Source organism: Rhinoraja longicauda, chromosome 13, assembly GCF_053455715.1.
Source record: "Rhinoraja longicauda isolate Sanriku21f chromosome 13, sRhiLon1.1, whole genome shotgun sequence".
NCBI classification, from domain to species: domain Eukaryota; kingdom Metazoa; phylum Chordata; class Chondrichthyes; order Rajiformes; family Arhynchobatidae; genus Rhinoraja; species Rhinoraja longicauda.
In genome coordinates this window covers 23256250-23273092 of record NC_135965.1, presented here as the reverse complement: position 1 = coordinate 23273092, position 16843 = coordinate 23256250, and the positions used below count along the sequence as shown (strand labels likewise).

At 46.0% G+C, this 16843-nt stretch overlaps 1 protein-coding gene across 1 annotated transcript; it reads left to right on the top strand.

The window, feature by feature from the left end:
* Positions 1–1056: 1056 nt before the first annotated feature.
* LOC144599550 (claudin-11-like) lies at positions 1057–13320 on the top strand. The gene is made up of 3 exons (XM_078410572.1): positions 1057–1458; positions 10988–11152; positions 12542–13320. The coding sequence occupies exons 1-3, from the start codon at positions 1233–1235 to the stop codon at positions 12784–12786; spliced, it is 636 nt and encodes a 211-aa protein (XP_078266698.1). The 5' UTR covers positions 1057–1232; the 3' UTR covers positions 12787–13320.
* Positions 13321–16843: the final 3523 nt, after the last annotated feature.

Below are 16843 nucleotides of genomic sequence, written 5' to 3'. Positions count from 1 at the left end.
TGTGCATTTTCACACTTCTCTACCTTTTGCCTGATGGGAGAGGGGAGAAGAGTGAATGGCCATGGTGCGACTCGTCCTTAATTATGCTGCTAGCCTAGCCGAGGATAAATGGAGTCACTAGAAGGGAGGTTGGTTTGTGTGATGGTCTGGGCTGCGTCCACAATTCGCTGCAATTTCTTACAGTCTTCGATGAAGCTGTTCCCAAACCAATCAGGTCTCTCTGCAACCGCCGGCATTCCAGAGACAACAACCCCAGTCCGTCCAAACTCTCTCTGTAGCTAACACCCTCCAATCCTGGCACCATTCTGGTAAATACTTTTCATATCTCTCGTTTCTCCCTGACTCCCAGTCTGAAGCAGGGTCTTGACCCGAAACGTCACCCAGTCTTTTTCTACAGAGATACTGCCTGGCCCGCTGAGTTACTCCAACTTTTTGTGTCTATCATTCTGGTAAAACTCCTCTGCATCCTTTCCAAAATGTCAACATACTTCCTGTAACGGGGTCACTAGAACTGCACGCAATACTCCGAATACAACCTAACCAAAGTCCTATAAATCTGCATTGTGATTTCTTGACTCTTTTACTCAATGCCCCGACCATTGAGGGCAAGCATACCTGATGTCCTCTATATCACTCCATCTACTTGTATTGCCACTTTCAATGAATTATGGACTTGGACCCGAACATCCCTCTTTACATCCATGTTGTTAAAGGTCATGCCATTATTTTACTTTGTCCTCTTGCATTCAACCACCCAAAGTGCAAGACCTCACATTTATTTGGATGAAACTCCCTCTGCCACTTCTCCGCCAATTTCTACAGCTGATCTATAATCGCGTAAATTACATGTACCGGACTTGGTTTCCCTAACTGGAAACATGCACTCAGAGATAATCATCACCATCTTACTATGCACTTCACAGATAGGCTAGGAAAACTTATCCCTGCCCCTCGGGGTGATTTCTGTAGCCCTCATTGGCTGCTCAGAGTTTCAGGCCAAAGATTCTGAGAGTTTATCACAGATGAGCCTCACTTTGTGTGAACAGATCGCTGGAAGACTTTCTTTCCAAAGGGGAAGCAGGCAGCAGCAGAGAAAGGAAACACAAACGGGCTGTACTTTGGAAGCCTTTGACTCCGAGTGTTCTCGGTAACAGTTTCAGGGGACGCATTCAGAAGAAACAACACACGAACTATTTGATCACTGCTGACGAGCTCGGGTGTTTGAAGGCGAGATGAGTTCTATGTGTCTGCACGTTCTGGGCTTCATCCTCAGCTCCGTGGGCTGGATTGGTATCCTGATTGCCACTGGCACCAAAGAGTGGGTCCAGACCTGCTCAATACAGGGCTCTGATTGTCATCACTTTGGCGAATTCAAGCTGCGGGGGCTGTGGACGGAATGTTACCGATCATCTTCTGCTTACCATTGCAAGACGATGTCTGACATCCTCAGAATGCCAGGTAACTTCCACATTTTAGTGCCCTGCACTTCATCTTGCACTAAATGTTATTCCCTTTGTCCTGCATCTGTACACTGGACGGCTCGATTGTAATCAGTCTTTCCTCTGACTGGTTAGCACGCAACAAAAAAAAACTTTTCACTGTAACTCAGTACACGTGACAATAATAAACTACACTAAACTAAGCTTATTTCCTCTAACCTGTTCCTTTAACTTTATTTTACAAGTTGGATATTTAGATATACACACTCAGTTTACAACACTCCATTGTCCACTCTTCTCATCGAATTTTCTCTTCTCTTCTCTTGCACCGTTCTCTCTCTCTCCTTTATTCAAGATAGATCAAGATAGAGATCAAGATAGCTTTTATTTGTCATATCATATCATATCATATATCTACAGCCGGAAACAGGCCTTTTCGGCCCTCCAAGTCCGTGCCGCCCAGTGATCCCCGTACATTAACACTATCCTACACCCACTAGGGACAATTTTTACATTTACCCAGCCAATTAACCTACATACCTGTACGTCTTTGGAGTGTGGGAGGAAACCGAAGATCTCGGAGAAAACCCACGTTTTGTCATCCAATATTGGACGAAATTCGGTCACCCACAGTCCAACAATAAAATCATTAAATAGGCATTAAAATTACACAACCCCAAAACCCCCAAAACACAGTCCAACAATAAAAGCATTAAATAGGCATTAAAATTACCCAACCCCAAAAACACACAAAAAAAGAAACATCCATCAAAGAAACATCCATCACAGTGAGTCTCCTCCAGTCCTCTCCTCACTGTGATGGAAGGCCACAATGTCTTTCCCTTCTCCTGCTGTCCTCGCCCGCAGTCAGGCTGTTGTGGTTGCAGGCCGCGCCGGACGGTCCGCAGCGGCCCGAGCCTAAGGCGCGTCGCGTTGCAGCCGCTCCCGCAGCCTCCGAAAACGGCCGGCTCCGCCGATGATAAGTCCGCTGTTGCTGCACGTCGGAGCGGTCGTGGCTCCCGACATTGAAGCCCCCGCCCAGCAGAGAAATATCCCGCGGCATATCTTAGGCCGCGCCGGACGGTGAAATGTCCGCGACCCAAGCCCCGTGATCCGGGGCGGGCGAACACGCTGCCGCTGCTGGAGCTCCCGATGTCGGCATCCACGCGGCCCGAGCCTAAGGCGAGTCGCAGCTGCTCCCGCAGCCTCCGAAGACGGCCGGCTCCGGTGGTGGGAAGTCCGATCCGCGGGCTCTGTGAACCAGAGCCCTGGAGGCCGACAGCTCCAGGAGTTGGGCCGATGGTAGGCCGCAGATGGAACGGAGACACGGCCCAGAACACAAAGGTCGGGTCCCCGTTCGGAAGGGATACATATTTACAATGTTACAGTTCCCCCCCTCCCCCCCACATACACACATAGTACACAAACACAAAAACACCACATCACAACTACAATTAAGACAAACAAAACCAACAAAAACACAAGACAAATGGACCGCAGGTGTAGCCGCAGCTGCTAGGGCAGCGCCGCCATAACCTGTTCCTTTAACTTTATTTTACAAGTTGGATATTTAGATATACACACTCAGTTTACAACACTCCATTGTCCACTCCTCTCATCGAATTTTCTCTTCTCTTCTCTTGCACCGTTCTCTCTCTCCTTTATTCGAAATCTAATCGAATGTTTTGTCTCCAACATCTGGTTCTTTCACCGAGTGTGTCTGAACACTGCAGTAGAATGCATTAAGCAATACCTGGTTCATTCTGCAGAGGCTGATAACATCACCCATTTCATCTTCAAAGTGTTAAAATACAAAGGGAAGAAATGATTGCACATATATCTTAATAATTCCTGTGCTCGCGTCCATGGTATGATTTGAAATCCTGTTTAAAATAAGTGCAGCAGATGGCGTTCCCCAAAGAGAAAATGTTAACCCCTTGTGGAGTACAGCAAAGAAAACGAAGTTACCAAGCTTTCTTTCCAAAGATTATTAACCATACCCTTTTACCTCATTGTCAGCTGTGGTTCAATGAGTTAACTGCACAACACTAGCCTCAATTATGAACTTTTATGGACTATCTTTGGTTGCACTGAGGGCAATTGTTTTTTTACACTATAATTGTGGTTATTAATTTATTGATTTTAAAAATTATATATTATCTGTGTGTATTGTGTTTCCTGGCTTGTTTAGTTTGGTTGAGTTGAGTTTAGTCTAGTCTAGTTTAGTCTAGTTTAGTTTAGTTGAGTTTAGTTGAGTTTAGTTTAGTTTAGTTTAGTTAGATGGGACTCGACCTGAAACGTTACCCATTCCTTCTCTCCAGAGATGTTGCCTGTCCAACTGATTTACTCTGGCATTTTGTGTCTATCTTTAGTTTAGTTTAGTTTAGTTTAATTTATTGTCACGTGTACCGAAGTAAAGTGGAAAGCTTTTCTATTGTGTGCTAACCAGTCAGCGGAAAGACTGCACATGATTACAACCATGTTTAAGCTGCTGCAAGTTAGAAATTCATTGTTCCATTATCAGTGCATATGACAATTGGGCATTCTTGATTCTCTTGACTCATGATCCCTCATTACAGAGGGTGAAAATTGTGGGTTCCAAGCCCACTGCGGAGATCTGAGTTCTCGCCCTAAGCCGACCATCCCCACAGCCCCCTGGTGCAGTGCGGAGGAGGGTTGGATTCACAAGAGATGCAGCTTCCCTCTGCTGAGTGTACAAATGGGGACCCCGTCTCTTCTCTTGTCAGCGTAAGAATTTCCACTGTTTGACATAGAGCAGGGTAGATTTTCCCCATTTCCTGTGACAACTTTGATCCCACAGCTAATACTTTTAACAACCAAGAATCTGCAGTTCCTTGTGTCTACTTTAAACAAACAATTTGTCCTTCACCTCTCTCCTGTCGGTGGGAGGCAGCTGTGCACTAATTAACTCCTGTACATCACAGCATCATTACACTCACGAAGCGCTTCATCGGTTGTGGAAAGTTGGACATCTTGAGGTTGTGGAAAGTTCTGCTTCAACCCAAATTCCTTCTTTCTATTGTAATCTGTTGAGATGGCATTCCTGCTTTTTATTCCATTGTCGGCAGGAAATATGCCAATCCAAGCCTCTGGTTTCCAAAATTGAGAATGATCTTTTTCCTCTGCTTCTGGGTGTGAATGCAGGTCTCCCAGGTGTTCACCAGACTATCAATGGCAAACACATTCAGCACTTGCCCCCATCGCAGCCATCCTTTCCCAGTTCCTCACGGGTGGGCAATAAGAGCAAGCTGAGATACCAGCACTTGAGTCGCATTGGCTCAACCATGGCCCAAGTGATAGAAGATTGGATTAATCAGGGTGGATCCCCACTGGTTGGCGTAGGTGCACTGGGACGAATGGCCTGTTCCCATGCTGTGTGACCTTGTGAATGTGTCACATGGCCCAAAGAAGGGAGGTGGTTTATGAACTGACTGTGAAGTAACTCCATGACTCAATGACTATAAAGGTCATCAGTACACATCACGTTTCTCTGACTCTGTCTCCATCTTTCTCCTTCCCACTCTCTCTCGTTCTTCCTCTCCCACTCGCACTGTCTGTCCACCTGTCTCACTCATCACTCTGTCTGAGAATGGGTGTTAGGTCTGACAGATTGATCATAGAACCATTGCCCCTCATAGTCTACCGTTTGCAAACATGCATCCAAGGAGCAGAGCGCAGGATTATGACCGATGTCTCTCCACAACGCCCTGAATGTGCGAAAACCTCCAAATATAGCAAGGCGGCGAGCAATTTGTGCAGCACATAGACCAGGGCCGGGTGGTTTGTTTCAGCGGTGCGGGGTGAAGTATAAATATTAGGCAGCCCGCTGAGAGAATTGGCCCTGCTTTTCCTCAAACCGATAGCAAGGGATATTTTCCAACCGCTGTGAGTGGGAGCAGGGCCTAATCTCTCCATAATCTCTCTTCAAAGAACTCTGGTTTTGCAGTGCTCCTTCGGTCAACCTGGTTTCAGCACGGGGAGGGGGGCGAGGTGAAAGTCTCAAAGCAGGAGAGCTTACAGCCCACCCTGCAACTCCCTTTCTCGTAATAGTTTCCCAATAAAACCCACCCAGTTGTTTGTGACACACAGGCAGCGACATTTGATAAGCCCCAGTCAGAGACCCTCAAGGAGTTCCTGTTACACATAACAAACTCGGTCTAAACCCTTTCGCTTCGCCACGGTTCTCAGTTACTATTGCAAGAGATCTTGGGCGCTGGAGGGAGGGGGGAGGGGAGGGGGGATGAGGGCGCCGTGCGTGTGAGCAGGGGGCAGCCTGCGATGTTTTTCCAGCTGCAGGTTGCTGAGATCCGCGGCAGCTGGAGAAGGAGAGGCACAAACGCAGGAAACGCCGCAGCGAGCAGCAGCTGGAAACCGCGAGGCTGCAGCACACAAAAGAACTACCCCCCCCCCTCCCCTCCCCGCAATTGCTTCCTTGCGAGTAAACAGCCCATCGTCACAACACGGTGCTGCCGGAGTGAGGTGGAAATGTGGCCACTCACACCTCTGCAACAGGAAGAACAATGTAAAACATCATGCCCCCTTTACATCAGAACCCTGCAGCCAGTCACCGGTCCGCAGCGGCAGCTCGTGTTTCCATTGTCCATGGTTTCTATATCACTGACAATGGTTGAAATGTGTTTCCCATCTGTGTGCCAGCCTCTCTCACTTATCAGTTCACTCTGTCTTACCATCTGTGACAAACCATCAACATCCCTTTCTCTGCCTTCCTGTTAGTACCCTCTCACCCCCTCACTCCCACCCCCTCTCTCTCGGCCTATGTCTCTATCTCCCTTCTCTCTCCCACACTTTCCCTGACTCTTTCTCCCTCCGCTCTCTCTCTCCCATCTCACTCCCTCTCTCTCTCTCTTTTTCTCTCTCCCCTCACGTTTAATCTTTCTCTCTTTCTCCCTTTCTCCATCCCTCTTTCACTCTCCCCCTCTTTCCTGCTCTATTTCTCTCTCCCTTTCTGTCTTTTTCTATCTCCCCCTCTTTCCCTTCCTCACCCTTGCACTCCCTCTTTCTCCCTCCCTTGTTCTCTCTCTCTCTCTCCCTCATGCACTTTCTCCCTCTCTCTCCCTTTCCGTCTCCCCCCTCCCTTTCACTACCGTCTCCCTCCCCCTCTTCCTTTCCCCTTCTCTCTCTCAGCTCTCTCTCCATCCCTCACTCTTGGTATTCTCCATCTCCATCACCTTTTCTCTCGCTCCCTCCCCCTTTCTCTCTCCCTCCCTCCCTCTCACTTGCTCACTCCTATTCACTCTCCACACCTGCTTGTCTCTCTCTCTTTGTTCCTCTTCTCTCACAGACTCCCACCTCCTGTGTCACTCTCTCCCTTTTAGATCAATGGTGTCACAGGGATGTACTGAATGGAAACAGACCCTTCAGCCCAAAGAGTACATGTGTTAATCATTGAGATGGTGGAGGATGGTCCATGGATGTTGACCAAGGTCTATTTGTTACTGAATACTCCCATGGGCTCCAGCATTCATCTTGTATGCCTTGTCCTCACTGGTTCTCCCAGTATATATGACCACACATCGTGTATGCCTTGTCCTCACCGGTCTCCCAGTATATATGACCACACATCGTGTATGCCTTGTCCTCACTGGTCTCCCAGTATATATGACCACACATCGTGTATGCCTTGTCCTCACTGGTTCTCCCAGTATATATGACCACACAATTGAATTCCATCTACTCTTGAGTCAATACCGTTTTGTAACACAGGACATAGAACATAGAACATAGAACAGTAGAGAACAACACCACGATGACTGTGCCGAACATGATGCCAAGACCATCTCTTATCTGTCAGCGCATAATCCTTATCCCTCCATTCACTGCATTTCCATGTGCCTATCCAATAAACTCTTAAACGCCACTGTCGTATCTACCTCCACCACCAACACCAGCGGAGTGCACCATGCACCCACCACCCTCTGTGTAAAACAGTAGCCTCCCACAACTCCTTTAAATGTTGTCCCTCTCACCTTCATGCTATGCCGTCTAGTATTTGATTTTTCCATCCTGGGAAAAAGGTTCTGCCTCTCATAATTTTATACATAACTAGATTATGCTCCTCCTGACTATCAGAAACATCACCACCATTTTGTCACTTGCAAAACCACTGAGCTCATACCTATGACATTCACGTCAAAATTGTCAATGCATATGACAAGTAATAAAGGTCCCAGCACCAATCCATGGGGCAATCTTCTCTCTTAGCCTGGGATCTCCTCAGGTCCGGGAGATATATCTTTAAGCCTGGGTAGACATCAAATATCTCCTCCTAACGTTCTAGAACTTCACCGTCCCTCTCTCTATTCTACAAGTTCAATATCCTTCTCCTTAGTGAATCCAGATCATTAAGTCTTCACATAAGCCCTGTTGTTCCATGCACAGATTGCCACTTCAGTCCCTAACTAAAAAGCTGAAATGATGCTGGGAATCTGAAATAAAAACAGAAAATGCTGGCAAAAACTCAGCAGGACAGCCAGCACCTGGGAAAGAGAAACAATAAAGGTTAATATGACCATTGATTGGAACTGAGAACTAAGAAAGAGTTTCTGTTTTTTGTTCCTAATTGGACCATCTCTTTCCTTGGTTCCTAATGTTCTCATAACATGCTCTGTTTAGTTTTAGTTTTGTTTAGTTCAGAGATACAGTTTGGAAACAGGCTCTTCAGCCCACCAAGACCACACTAACCATTGATCACCCATTCACACTAGTTCTATGTTATACCACTTTCCCTATACACTAGAGGCCAATTAACCGCACGTCTTTGGGATGTGGGACAGGAAACCATAGCACCTGGAGGAAACCAACAGTCACAGGGAGAATGTGCAAACTCTATACAGACAGATCACTGTGCTGCCCACTGAGTGTTCATTTTTATCAGCCAGTGATGCTTTAATCCCTCTTTCCCCTGCTAAATTATTTCAATGGCTCTCTTTACCCCTCTCCTTCTCGCTTTCCCAATTTTGTATTAGTACCTCACTAGTCATCTCGCTTTGTGGGGTTTGCTGCATGATGGTGTGGGTCCCTGGTGTCAGTGTTCCAATTATCCCTCACCAGCTGATGAGGAAATGGGTTGCTGTTAATTGCCACAGGTGTACACAAGTGGCAAAGGAACCCAAGGGGATTGATGAGATTGTAGAATAAAGTCCTGATTCAGAGACTCAACCCGAAATGCCGACCATTTCTTTGCCTCCACAGATGCTGCTTGGCTCTGAACATTACACATGTACACAACGGTAACCTCAACTATAAACGTCTACAGATTGTTTTTGTTGCATAGAGGATTTGAGGGTTGCAGTTATTAATTTATTGAATATTTAGTTAATTGGGCATTATCCGTATTGCGTTTACAGGCCTGTAAAGCTGAGGCAAGTGAGAATTTCATTTCTGTTGTCGGGACATCTGACAAATAAACACTCTTGACTCTTGACGTCGCCCATTGAGTTCTTCCAGCAGTTTGCTTTTTTCATCTTGTTCTCGCATCTGTAATCTCTTGTATTTGCCAGCATGTTATTTCTTCTAATAGGATTCCTCCTCCATGGGTAACATTCTGGTGGATCTCCTCCAGACCCTCACCAAAGCAGTCATGTCCTCTCTAGGGCGAGCCATGTTGGTGTTTGATCTTAGGTCTCTGGGTTGTAATTCCAGGCAGTAGACTCACCAGTCTGGTGATACGACCACCATACCCATGTTATTGGCACCAGCTTCTGCAGTCTCCTTCAGAAGCTCAGGACTAATAAATAAAAAGCGGATGGAGCATTACCCTAAAGTCAGAGAGCCATGCAGTATGGAAACTTCAGTCCAACATATCTATGCCATCTAAGTTGCCTAATCAAGCTAGCCGAACCTAAAAATCTCCTGTTATTCCTATTCTCTGCTTTCTGTTCTTAATCAATACAAACTAATTGATGGGTGGCTCAGTGGTGCAGCGGGTAGAGCTGCTGCCTCACAGCGCCAAAGACCCGGGTTCGATCCTGACCTCAGGTGCTCTTTGTGCGGAGTTTGCAAGATGGGCCTGTTTCCCTGCTTCACCTCTAAACTAAAGTAAAAACTAAACTAATATTTCCCCAATCGCAATCCTAACAGTTTTGAAAATACATCTTTATTACATCCACTAGTTTGCTCCCCCCTCCTCCATGCTCATTGCATTTTGAAAAGTTAAAAGGTTTGTCAGATGTGAACTTTCCCTTAAAAGAATGCATTGAATCTGCTGAATTATGTAGTGATATTCTAAGTACCCTGTGACTATTTCTTCAATGATGGATATCAGCATCTTGTCATCAACAGAGATTGGGCTCAGTGATGGACAGATTCCTGTTTTGTTCTCTCCCTCCTTAAATAAGTCTGTGATATGTTTGCTACCCTCCACTCTGCTGGGGCTGTTCCAGAAACAACATCCTCTTTATTGCCAACTTCCTTGATCATTAGCGTGCTGCTGAGTGGAATGGGTCGAGGGAGTGTTCTTCACTGATAAAGCTCTCTATTACACCACTCACATAGAGAGTACAACAGTACAGCACCGGAACTGGTGCCGACTAAATCTTATGTGCATGTACATAATCCATATTCCTCCAATCCCCGTTATATCCATGTGCCTATCAAAAGTCTCTTAAATACCACTACAGGTCCACCACAGATTTTTTGGCATCTGGAAGAACGGGCACATACTTTAATCCAGACAAAATTACGAGAGAGCACTTAAAATACCCCTCCACCCCGGAAGTCCCCCTGAAAATGTCACGCTTAGCAGGCGATCTCGACTTCACCGGGACTTCCACGGCCGATTGGTGAGTCGAATTTGCCCTCAGCGGCAGGGGCTCTGGAATGCTGGTCCGGCCGGAGCCGGCAGATCCGTTCCCATAGCCAACTTCCAAGGCCAAATTTGTGGGTCGGTATCTCGGCCCCTTGAGATAGGCCCACAAATGGTCCAGCAAAATGGATAATATGGCAAGGCTCTGGAACCAAGGTGCTGGAAAATCAGTGGTCGACCTGTATTGTATCTGCCTCAACCACCATCCCCAGCAACTCATTCTTTGTCTCTCATAATTTCATATACTTCTATCAGGTCTCCCCACAACTGCCAGCATTACAGGAAAAATAATCCAAGTCTGTCCAATCTCTCCCTGTAGCTAATACCCCTAAGCCAGGTATCATTCTGGTAAACCTCCTCTGCACCTTCTCCAAAGCCTTCTTGCAATGGGGCGACCAGAACTGCATGCAATACTCCAAATGCTGCTTAACCAAAGTCCGATAAAGCTGCATCATGACTTCCTGATTCTTACGTTGAATGGCACAATACACATACTGTTTTCACTACACTATCTACTTGTGTTGTCACTTTCAGGGAGGGATGAACTTGGAGGCCAAGATCTCTCTGTCTCCTTTATCTAACTCCTCCAAGAAATAGACTCCACTTCCTCAGCCTTTCTTCGAGTCCCCACTGGCCTGAAAGCATCATCTGCGTTGCTTCTCTGACCTCCTGCTCAACATATGACTTCTCTCCCTTTGTGCAGCCTACCTCCAGACAAGTCGTGCACTGATGATCACTGCCTCCATCCTGGGACTGCCCGCGATTCTCCTCGTTCTCATGGCATTGCCATGCATGCGCTGCGGAACCGAGTCCCACTCTTCCAAACACAAGCGATCCTTGCTGGGTGCCTTTCTCCTCATTCTGCTGGGTAAGTAAGCCGCGTGGCTCAGGGAAAGCATATCATCCCCCTGTCGACCATGATTGGGAAAGACCTTCCCCAGCTAACTGAAGAGCCAAAGAAGTGGAGAAAAATTGTTCTCTTCAGATAGTTCATGGGTTACTGATTCACTGCCCCAGGGGATTTTCCCTGGAAGGGAATTTGGAGAGGGGGGTATAAATTTATGGGAAGGGTTGGGGGGTGGGGGCGGTGGGATAGATTCACAAAGCCCAGGTCTGTACAATTGGTAAAGGTCTTTCGCTACCCTGCACCCCCCAGCACAGCAAGATATCCGTCAGAGAATGTTGTCGACTGTCCATTCCAGACTGCAGGAGTACATGTTGCGGGACAGCCCTTCCTCACTTCCAGCTTTCCTTTCCCCCACCGCTACAATCAATCTGGAGAAGGGTTCTGACCCGAAACATCACCAATCCGGGTTCTCCAGCGATGCTGGCTGACCTGCTGTGTTACTCCAGCACTTTGTGTCTTTCTTTGGCAAACCAGCATCTGCAGCTCCTTGTTTCTACAAGGATTATATCACACTCAGCTGTGTCATTTCTGTCCCTGGATCCTTTGCTAGTACATCATCTCGCCCTCACAATAGTGCAGTTAGTAGTGCTGCTGCCTCACAGTGCCAGAGATCCGGGTTCAAACCTGACCTTGGGTGTTGTCTGTGTGGCGTTTGCACCTTCTCCCTTCGAACATGTGGATTTCCCAGTGCTCCGGCTTCCTCCCATGTCCCAAAGGTGTACGGGTTTGCAAGTTAATTATCCCTCTATAAATGTCCGCTAGTATGTAGGGAATGGATGGGAAAGATAATATCGAACTATGTGCATAGATCGCACACATGAAACTGGTGATCGATGCTTGGCATGGACTCAGTGGGCTGAATGGTCTCCTTCCTTAAATGCTATATTTCTAAAGCTAAACAACTAAGACGTCACAAAGTTAGAAAAGGTGCTTTGAAGCACATCTCACTTTTATAATTATTTTCAATTAAGAATGAGGCGAGCAATATTGTGATGCATGGTCATCACTTCAAGATTCATAGAATCTTGGAACCATACAGGGAAACAGGCCCTTTAGCCCAACTCATCCATCCTGACCATCATCCATTTGGCCCTGTTTGGTTCATATCCCTCTAAAACTTTCCTGTCCATGTACTGTCCAAGTAGAAACATAGAAACATAAAAAATAGGTGCAAGAGTAGGCCATTCGGCCCTTCAAGCCAGCACCACCATTCCATACGATCATGGGTGATCATCCAAAATCAGTACCCCGTCTTTTACATGCTGTTATATTACCTGCCTCAACTACCATTAAAAGATGGTCAATATTGGCACATAATCACAAGTCCTTCCTGCTGTTTGTATTTTCCAGCGATCTGCTCAGCAGTGGCCACCATCTGGTTTCCGGTGGGGGTCCACAATGTAGAGTACCTCTTCAATTTTGGGTATTCACTCTTCGTGGGCTGGATCGGCACAATGCTCTGCCTGTTTGGAGGGGTGGTGATTGCCTGTTGCGCCGGCCCTTCACGTGATCGTCAGGAGAACAGGTATTATTACGCTTCACAAGGCTCGTCGTCCATGGCAAACCCAACACACGCCAAGAGCGCGAATGTCTAAAGGACAAGCACCCAGCCCTGAGGAGCCCCGGCAGAATCCGTGGCATTCAGCTGGTGACAACTTGTGGCAAAAGTCAACCTTTTAAATACACTCTCTTCTGACTGGAAGGAGAAGAGACTGAAGTCACACAATGGTGGACAGATAAATCAATCCTCAAATATGATTTTTATTGTTCATCTTTGCCTGGATCGCATTCAAACATGAAAGTCATTAACTCCTGTTTCAATGAGGAATTATGAGTCCGTGGTTATTTTAGCATCAAACGCTAGAAACAAGAGCTAGGGGCTGGGTGGGAGGACTTAGTTTGTGGTTAGATACTGATCTAAGCTGGACTCACAGGTACAGCAGGCTAGTAGGTGGCACAGTGGCGCAGCAGTAGAGTTGCTGCCTTACAGCACCAAAGACCTGGGTTTGATCCTGACTATGGGGTTTGTACATTCTCTTTGTGACCACATGGGTTTTCTCTGGGTTCTCCAGTTTCCACCCACACTCCAAAGAGGAGAAGGCTTGTAGGTTAATTGGCTTTGGTAAAGATTGTAAATTGCCCCTAGTGTGCAGGATAGTGCTAGTGTATGGGGTGATCGCTGGTCATCGCAGACTCGGTGAGCCCAAGGGCTTGTTTCCGCTCTGCATCTCCAAAACTAGGGCCTCCAACCTGCTGATAATGCCTCTCAATCCCCATCAAAGTCAGCACTGATCTTTGAAGCTAAATTAAACTTGAACATCCTCCAATGGTCTTTGTGCAATATCAGCTCCCTGGGAACCACATGCCCTGTAATTCTATTTTATGCCAGCTAATTTACAAATAGTTTTTAATTACCGTGGAGCATCTTAAAACACCAAACAATGAGGAACTATATATAGGCCCTTGAGGAGATAAGACTGTAGCTGGAACACTAAAGCCCCATTCACTGCAGGGCTCAATTTTAACCAACAGTAAACACTTCCTTTGATATTAGGAGCAAAGTCAATTAAAACAGGCATCCAAAGGGGAAATCATGTGTTCAACAAGTCTCTGGCACCGGCATTGAAGTGAGCAATGTTAATTGAGACATTAGAGGTGGTGACTGAGTGACTAAGTGTATTGGGGATACTTAGGGTTGGAGTAACAAGGAGATGCTCAGAACTATGCTAATTGGTTTCAACAAGGAAGTTTGCTATCCCAGCATACACTAGGGCAGGGAGTTAGCTCCGGCATTCCTCCGTCTTCTTCCATTGTCCCGGGAGTAGAGGTTGCAGTTGGACAGACCATCACTTGCAAGTGGGAACTTCTGAAGAGATGATCATTTTGGCAGAGGGCAACAAGGATTGGGATGATTATTTTTCTTTCCCATAGGATAAGAAAGGCATGGATAGAGTGTTGGTGGAGAGGATGTTTCCACTATAACGGGAGAGTCTAGGACCAGAGGGCACAGCGCCAGAATAAAAGGACAAATCTTTAGAAAGGGGATGAGGTGGAATTTCTTTTGCCAGAGGGTGGTGAATCTGTGGAAATCATTGCCACAGATGGTTGTGGAGGCCAAGTCATTGGGTATTTTTAAAAAGCGGAGATTGATAGATTCTTGATTAGCAAGGATAGGAAGAAGGCAGGAGAATGGAGTTGAAAAAGAAAAATACCAGCCATGATTGATTGGTGGAGGAGACTCGATGGGCTGAATTAGCCCAATTCTGCTCCTATGAGCTATCTAAACATTACCGAGGTAAGGCAAGCATTAACAATCCTATCACCTTGAACATTCCATCCCATGTACTGAAGTGTGCCTTTGTGCTATTGGGGAATAAGTTCCAGGATTTGGACGCAGCAACAGTGAACAAAAGACAATGTTTTTCCATTTGTGGTGGGGTGTGATTTGGAAGGTCCCACAGAGTAGATGGCCTGTAAGGAGATGTTGAGCAGATAACCAGGGCTGGGAACTGGGGACGGGGAGAAGTGGCAGCAATCAGTAAGATGGTAATATTTGAGAAGGCACTTAGCTGGAGATAAATGATAGCTTAGAACTCCCCTGCCGTGGCACCTAGGTGGTCAGTCGTCTAATATTGAAACACTCTACCTCAGTGTTCTCAAGCTTTGTGAGTGCGGTAAATGAATATGGTATGTCACTGTGTATAATCACTACAGAAGATGCCCCTCATGATCTTGTACACCTCAGTAAGCTCACCCCTTAGTTTCCTACATCCAAAGAATCAAGTCTTAGCCTATGCAACCTCTTCCGCCAGAGAGGTTCTATGTTTTATGTTCTGTGTGCACAATTGGGGTGTGACAAATGGAAGCTGATTGATCCAAAATCTAGCCCGCATCCAATTCTGAGCCCCATTAATTAGGAACGTGGGAATTATAAGTAAATTATAAAATAAATGAGGCCTCTGAAAGGGAGTTGAATGATTTGCAAAGTAACTGTTGGTTATGACAGACTAAAGTTGTGCAGGAAGACATTGATGCATGACTGGGGTTAGAAGGTGTTGTAACAGAAGTGTTGTTATTATTATTATTATTATTATTATTATTATTATTATTATTAATGAAGGTGGCCAATAGTCTGCAATGTCAGCACGGAATGAGATTCAAGATAACAAATGATCTGCACAGTTTGAAGAATGTAAAATAGTTAAACATTATTTCCATGTATAATATGCTCACTTGACTTGTGATTATATAATAAAAGAAAAATAAATCTGATATATTGTTTACTTTTACCTTCATCAATGCAACAAGGGAATACAATAGCAGAAGGCTGGGGGAAATGGGTGTGGGGGTGCTGGCTGACCCGCTCTCCGACATTTTGTGTCTTTCCATGATGTAATAATCCCTTCGTGGCCGGCTGCTCGAACAAACAGGAGGTCTTTAAATGCCAGGCAAAATAAACTATCATCCACACACATTGATCAGGTAGGTTGAAGTGGGTGGTGTTTGTAACCTTGGAAACTCCAGATTATTACAATGTCTCCATCTTCACAGACCTCCAGGGCAATTGAAATCCCATGGAGAGAAAGTAAATCTTGTTCAGTCTAGAATAACATTAGTACACGGTGGGTGAAAGAGCTCGGAGTGTTAGTAAGGTTTAATTTGCACTGTGGGCTTGCTCTGATGTCAGTCATAGCTCAGTGCCTTGGAGTTTCACTGCCAAGCGTCAAGAGTGTATAATCATCATTTATACTGACACCAAGACAATGAAATTATTACTGGTAGCACCATAACAGGCCTGCAAATAGAATTAGTTTCGTTTAATTTACTTTAGAGATACAGTGCAGAAAACAGGCCCTTTCGGCCCACTGGGTCCGTGCCGTGCCGTGCCGTGCCGCACATTAACACTATCCTGTACCCACTAGGTACAATTTGTACATTTACCAAGCCAATTAACCTACAGTACGTCTTTGGAGTGTGGGAGGAAACTGAAGATTTCGGAGAAAACCCACGCAGGTCACGGGGAGATCGTACAGACTCCGTACAGACAGCGCCCATAGTCAGGATCGAATCCAGGTCTCCGGCGCTGCATTTGCTATAACGCAGCAACTCTACCGCTGCGCCACCGTAACGCCCATAATATATACACATCATATATACACATAACATATAATAAACAAATTCAATAAATTAATAACCAAATACTAGTGCAAATAAAAACACAAAGTCCTTAGTGCAACCAAAGACAGTCCACAGAAGTTCACAGCTGAGGTTCATGTTGTGTAGTGTTCAAGAGCCTGATGGTTGGTGGGAAGAAGCTGTTCTTGAACCTGGTTGTCATGCATATAGATGCATGAGTACAAAGACCAGACCCAGTGAGGGAGAGCTGTGTTGACAGAGAGACAGTACTGAGGAACCCCTGTCGTGTTGGAAGGGCAGCATCAATTAAGTGCTGCACGGCTGGAGAGGTGCTACTGAGAAAATGCTGCGCTGTTAAAAGGGAAAGGTAAGGGAGTGATACATGGTTTAGTATAGTTTACAGATGCAACATGGAAAAAAGAACCCTCGGCCCAGCGTGTCCTTATCAACCATCGATTACCTGTACGCACTAGTTCTATGTTATCCCACTTTCTCATCCACTCTCTACACACCCGG

Coding starts and splice junctions, on each gene's coding strand:
- LOC144599550 (XM_078410572.1), top strand. CDS start 1,233: ATGAGTTCTATGTGTCTGCACGTTCTGGGCTTCATCCTCAGCTCCGTG. Junction 1,459..10,987: donor TGACATCCTCAGAATGCCAG/GTAACTTCCACA, acceptor CCCTTTGTGCAG/CCTACCTCCAGACAAGTCGT. Junction 11,153..12,541: donor CTTTCTCCTCATTCTGCTGG/GTAAGTAAGCCG, acceptor TGTATTTTCCAG/CGATCTGCTCAGCAGTGGCC.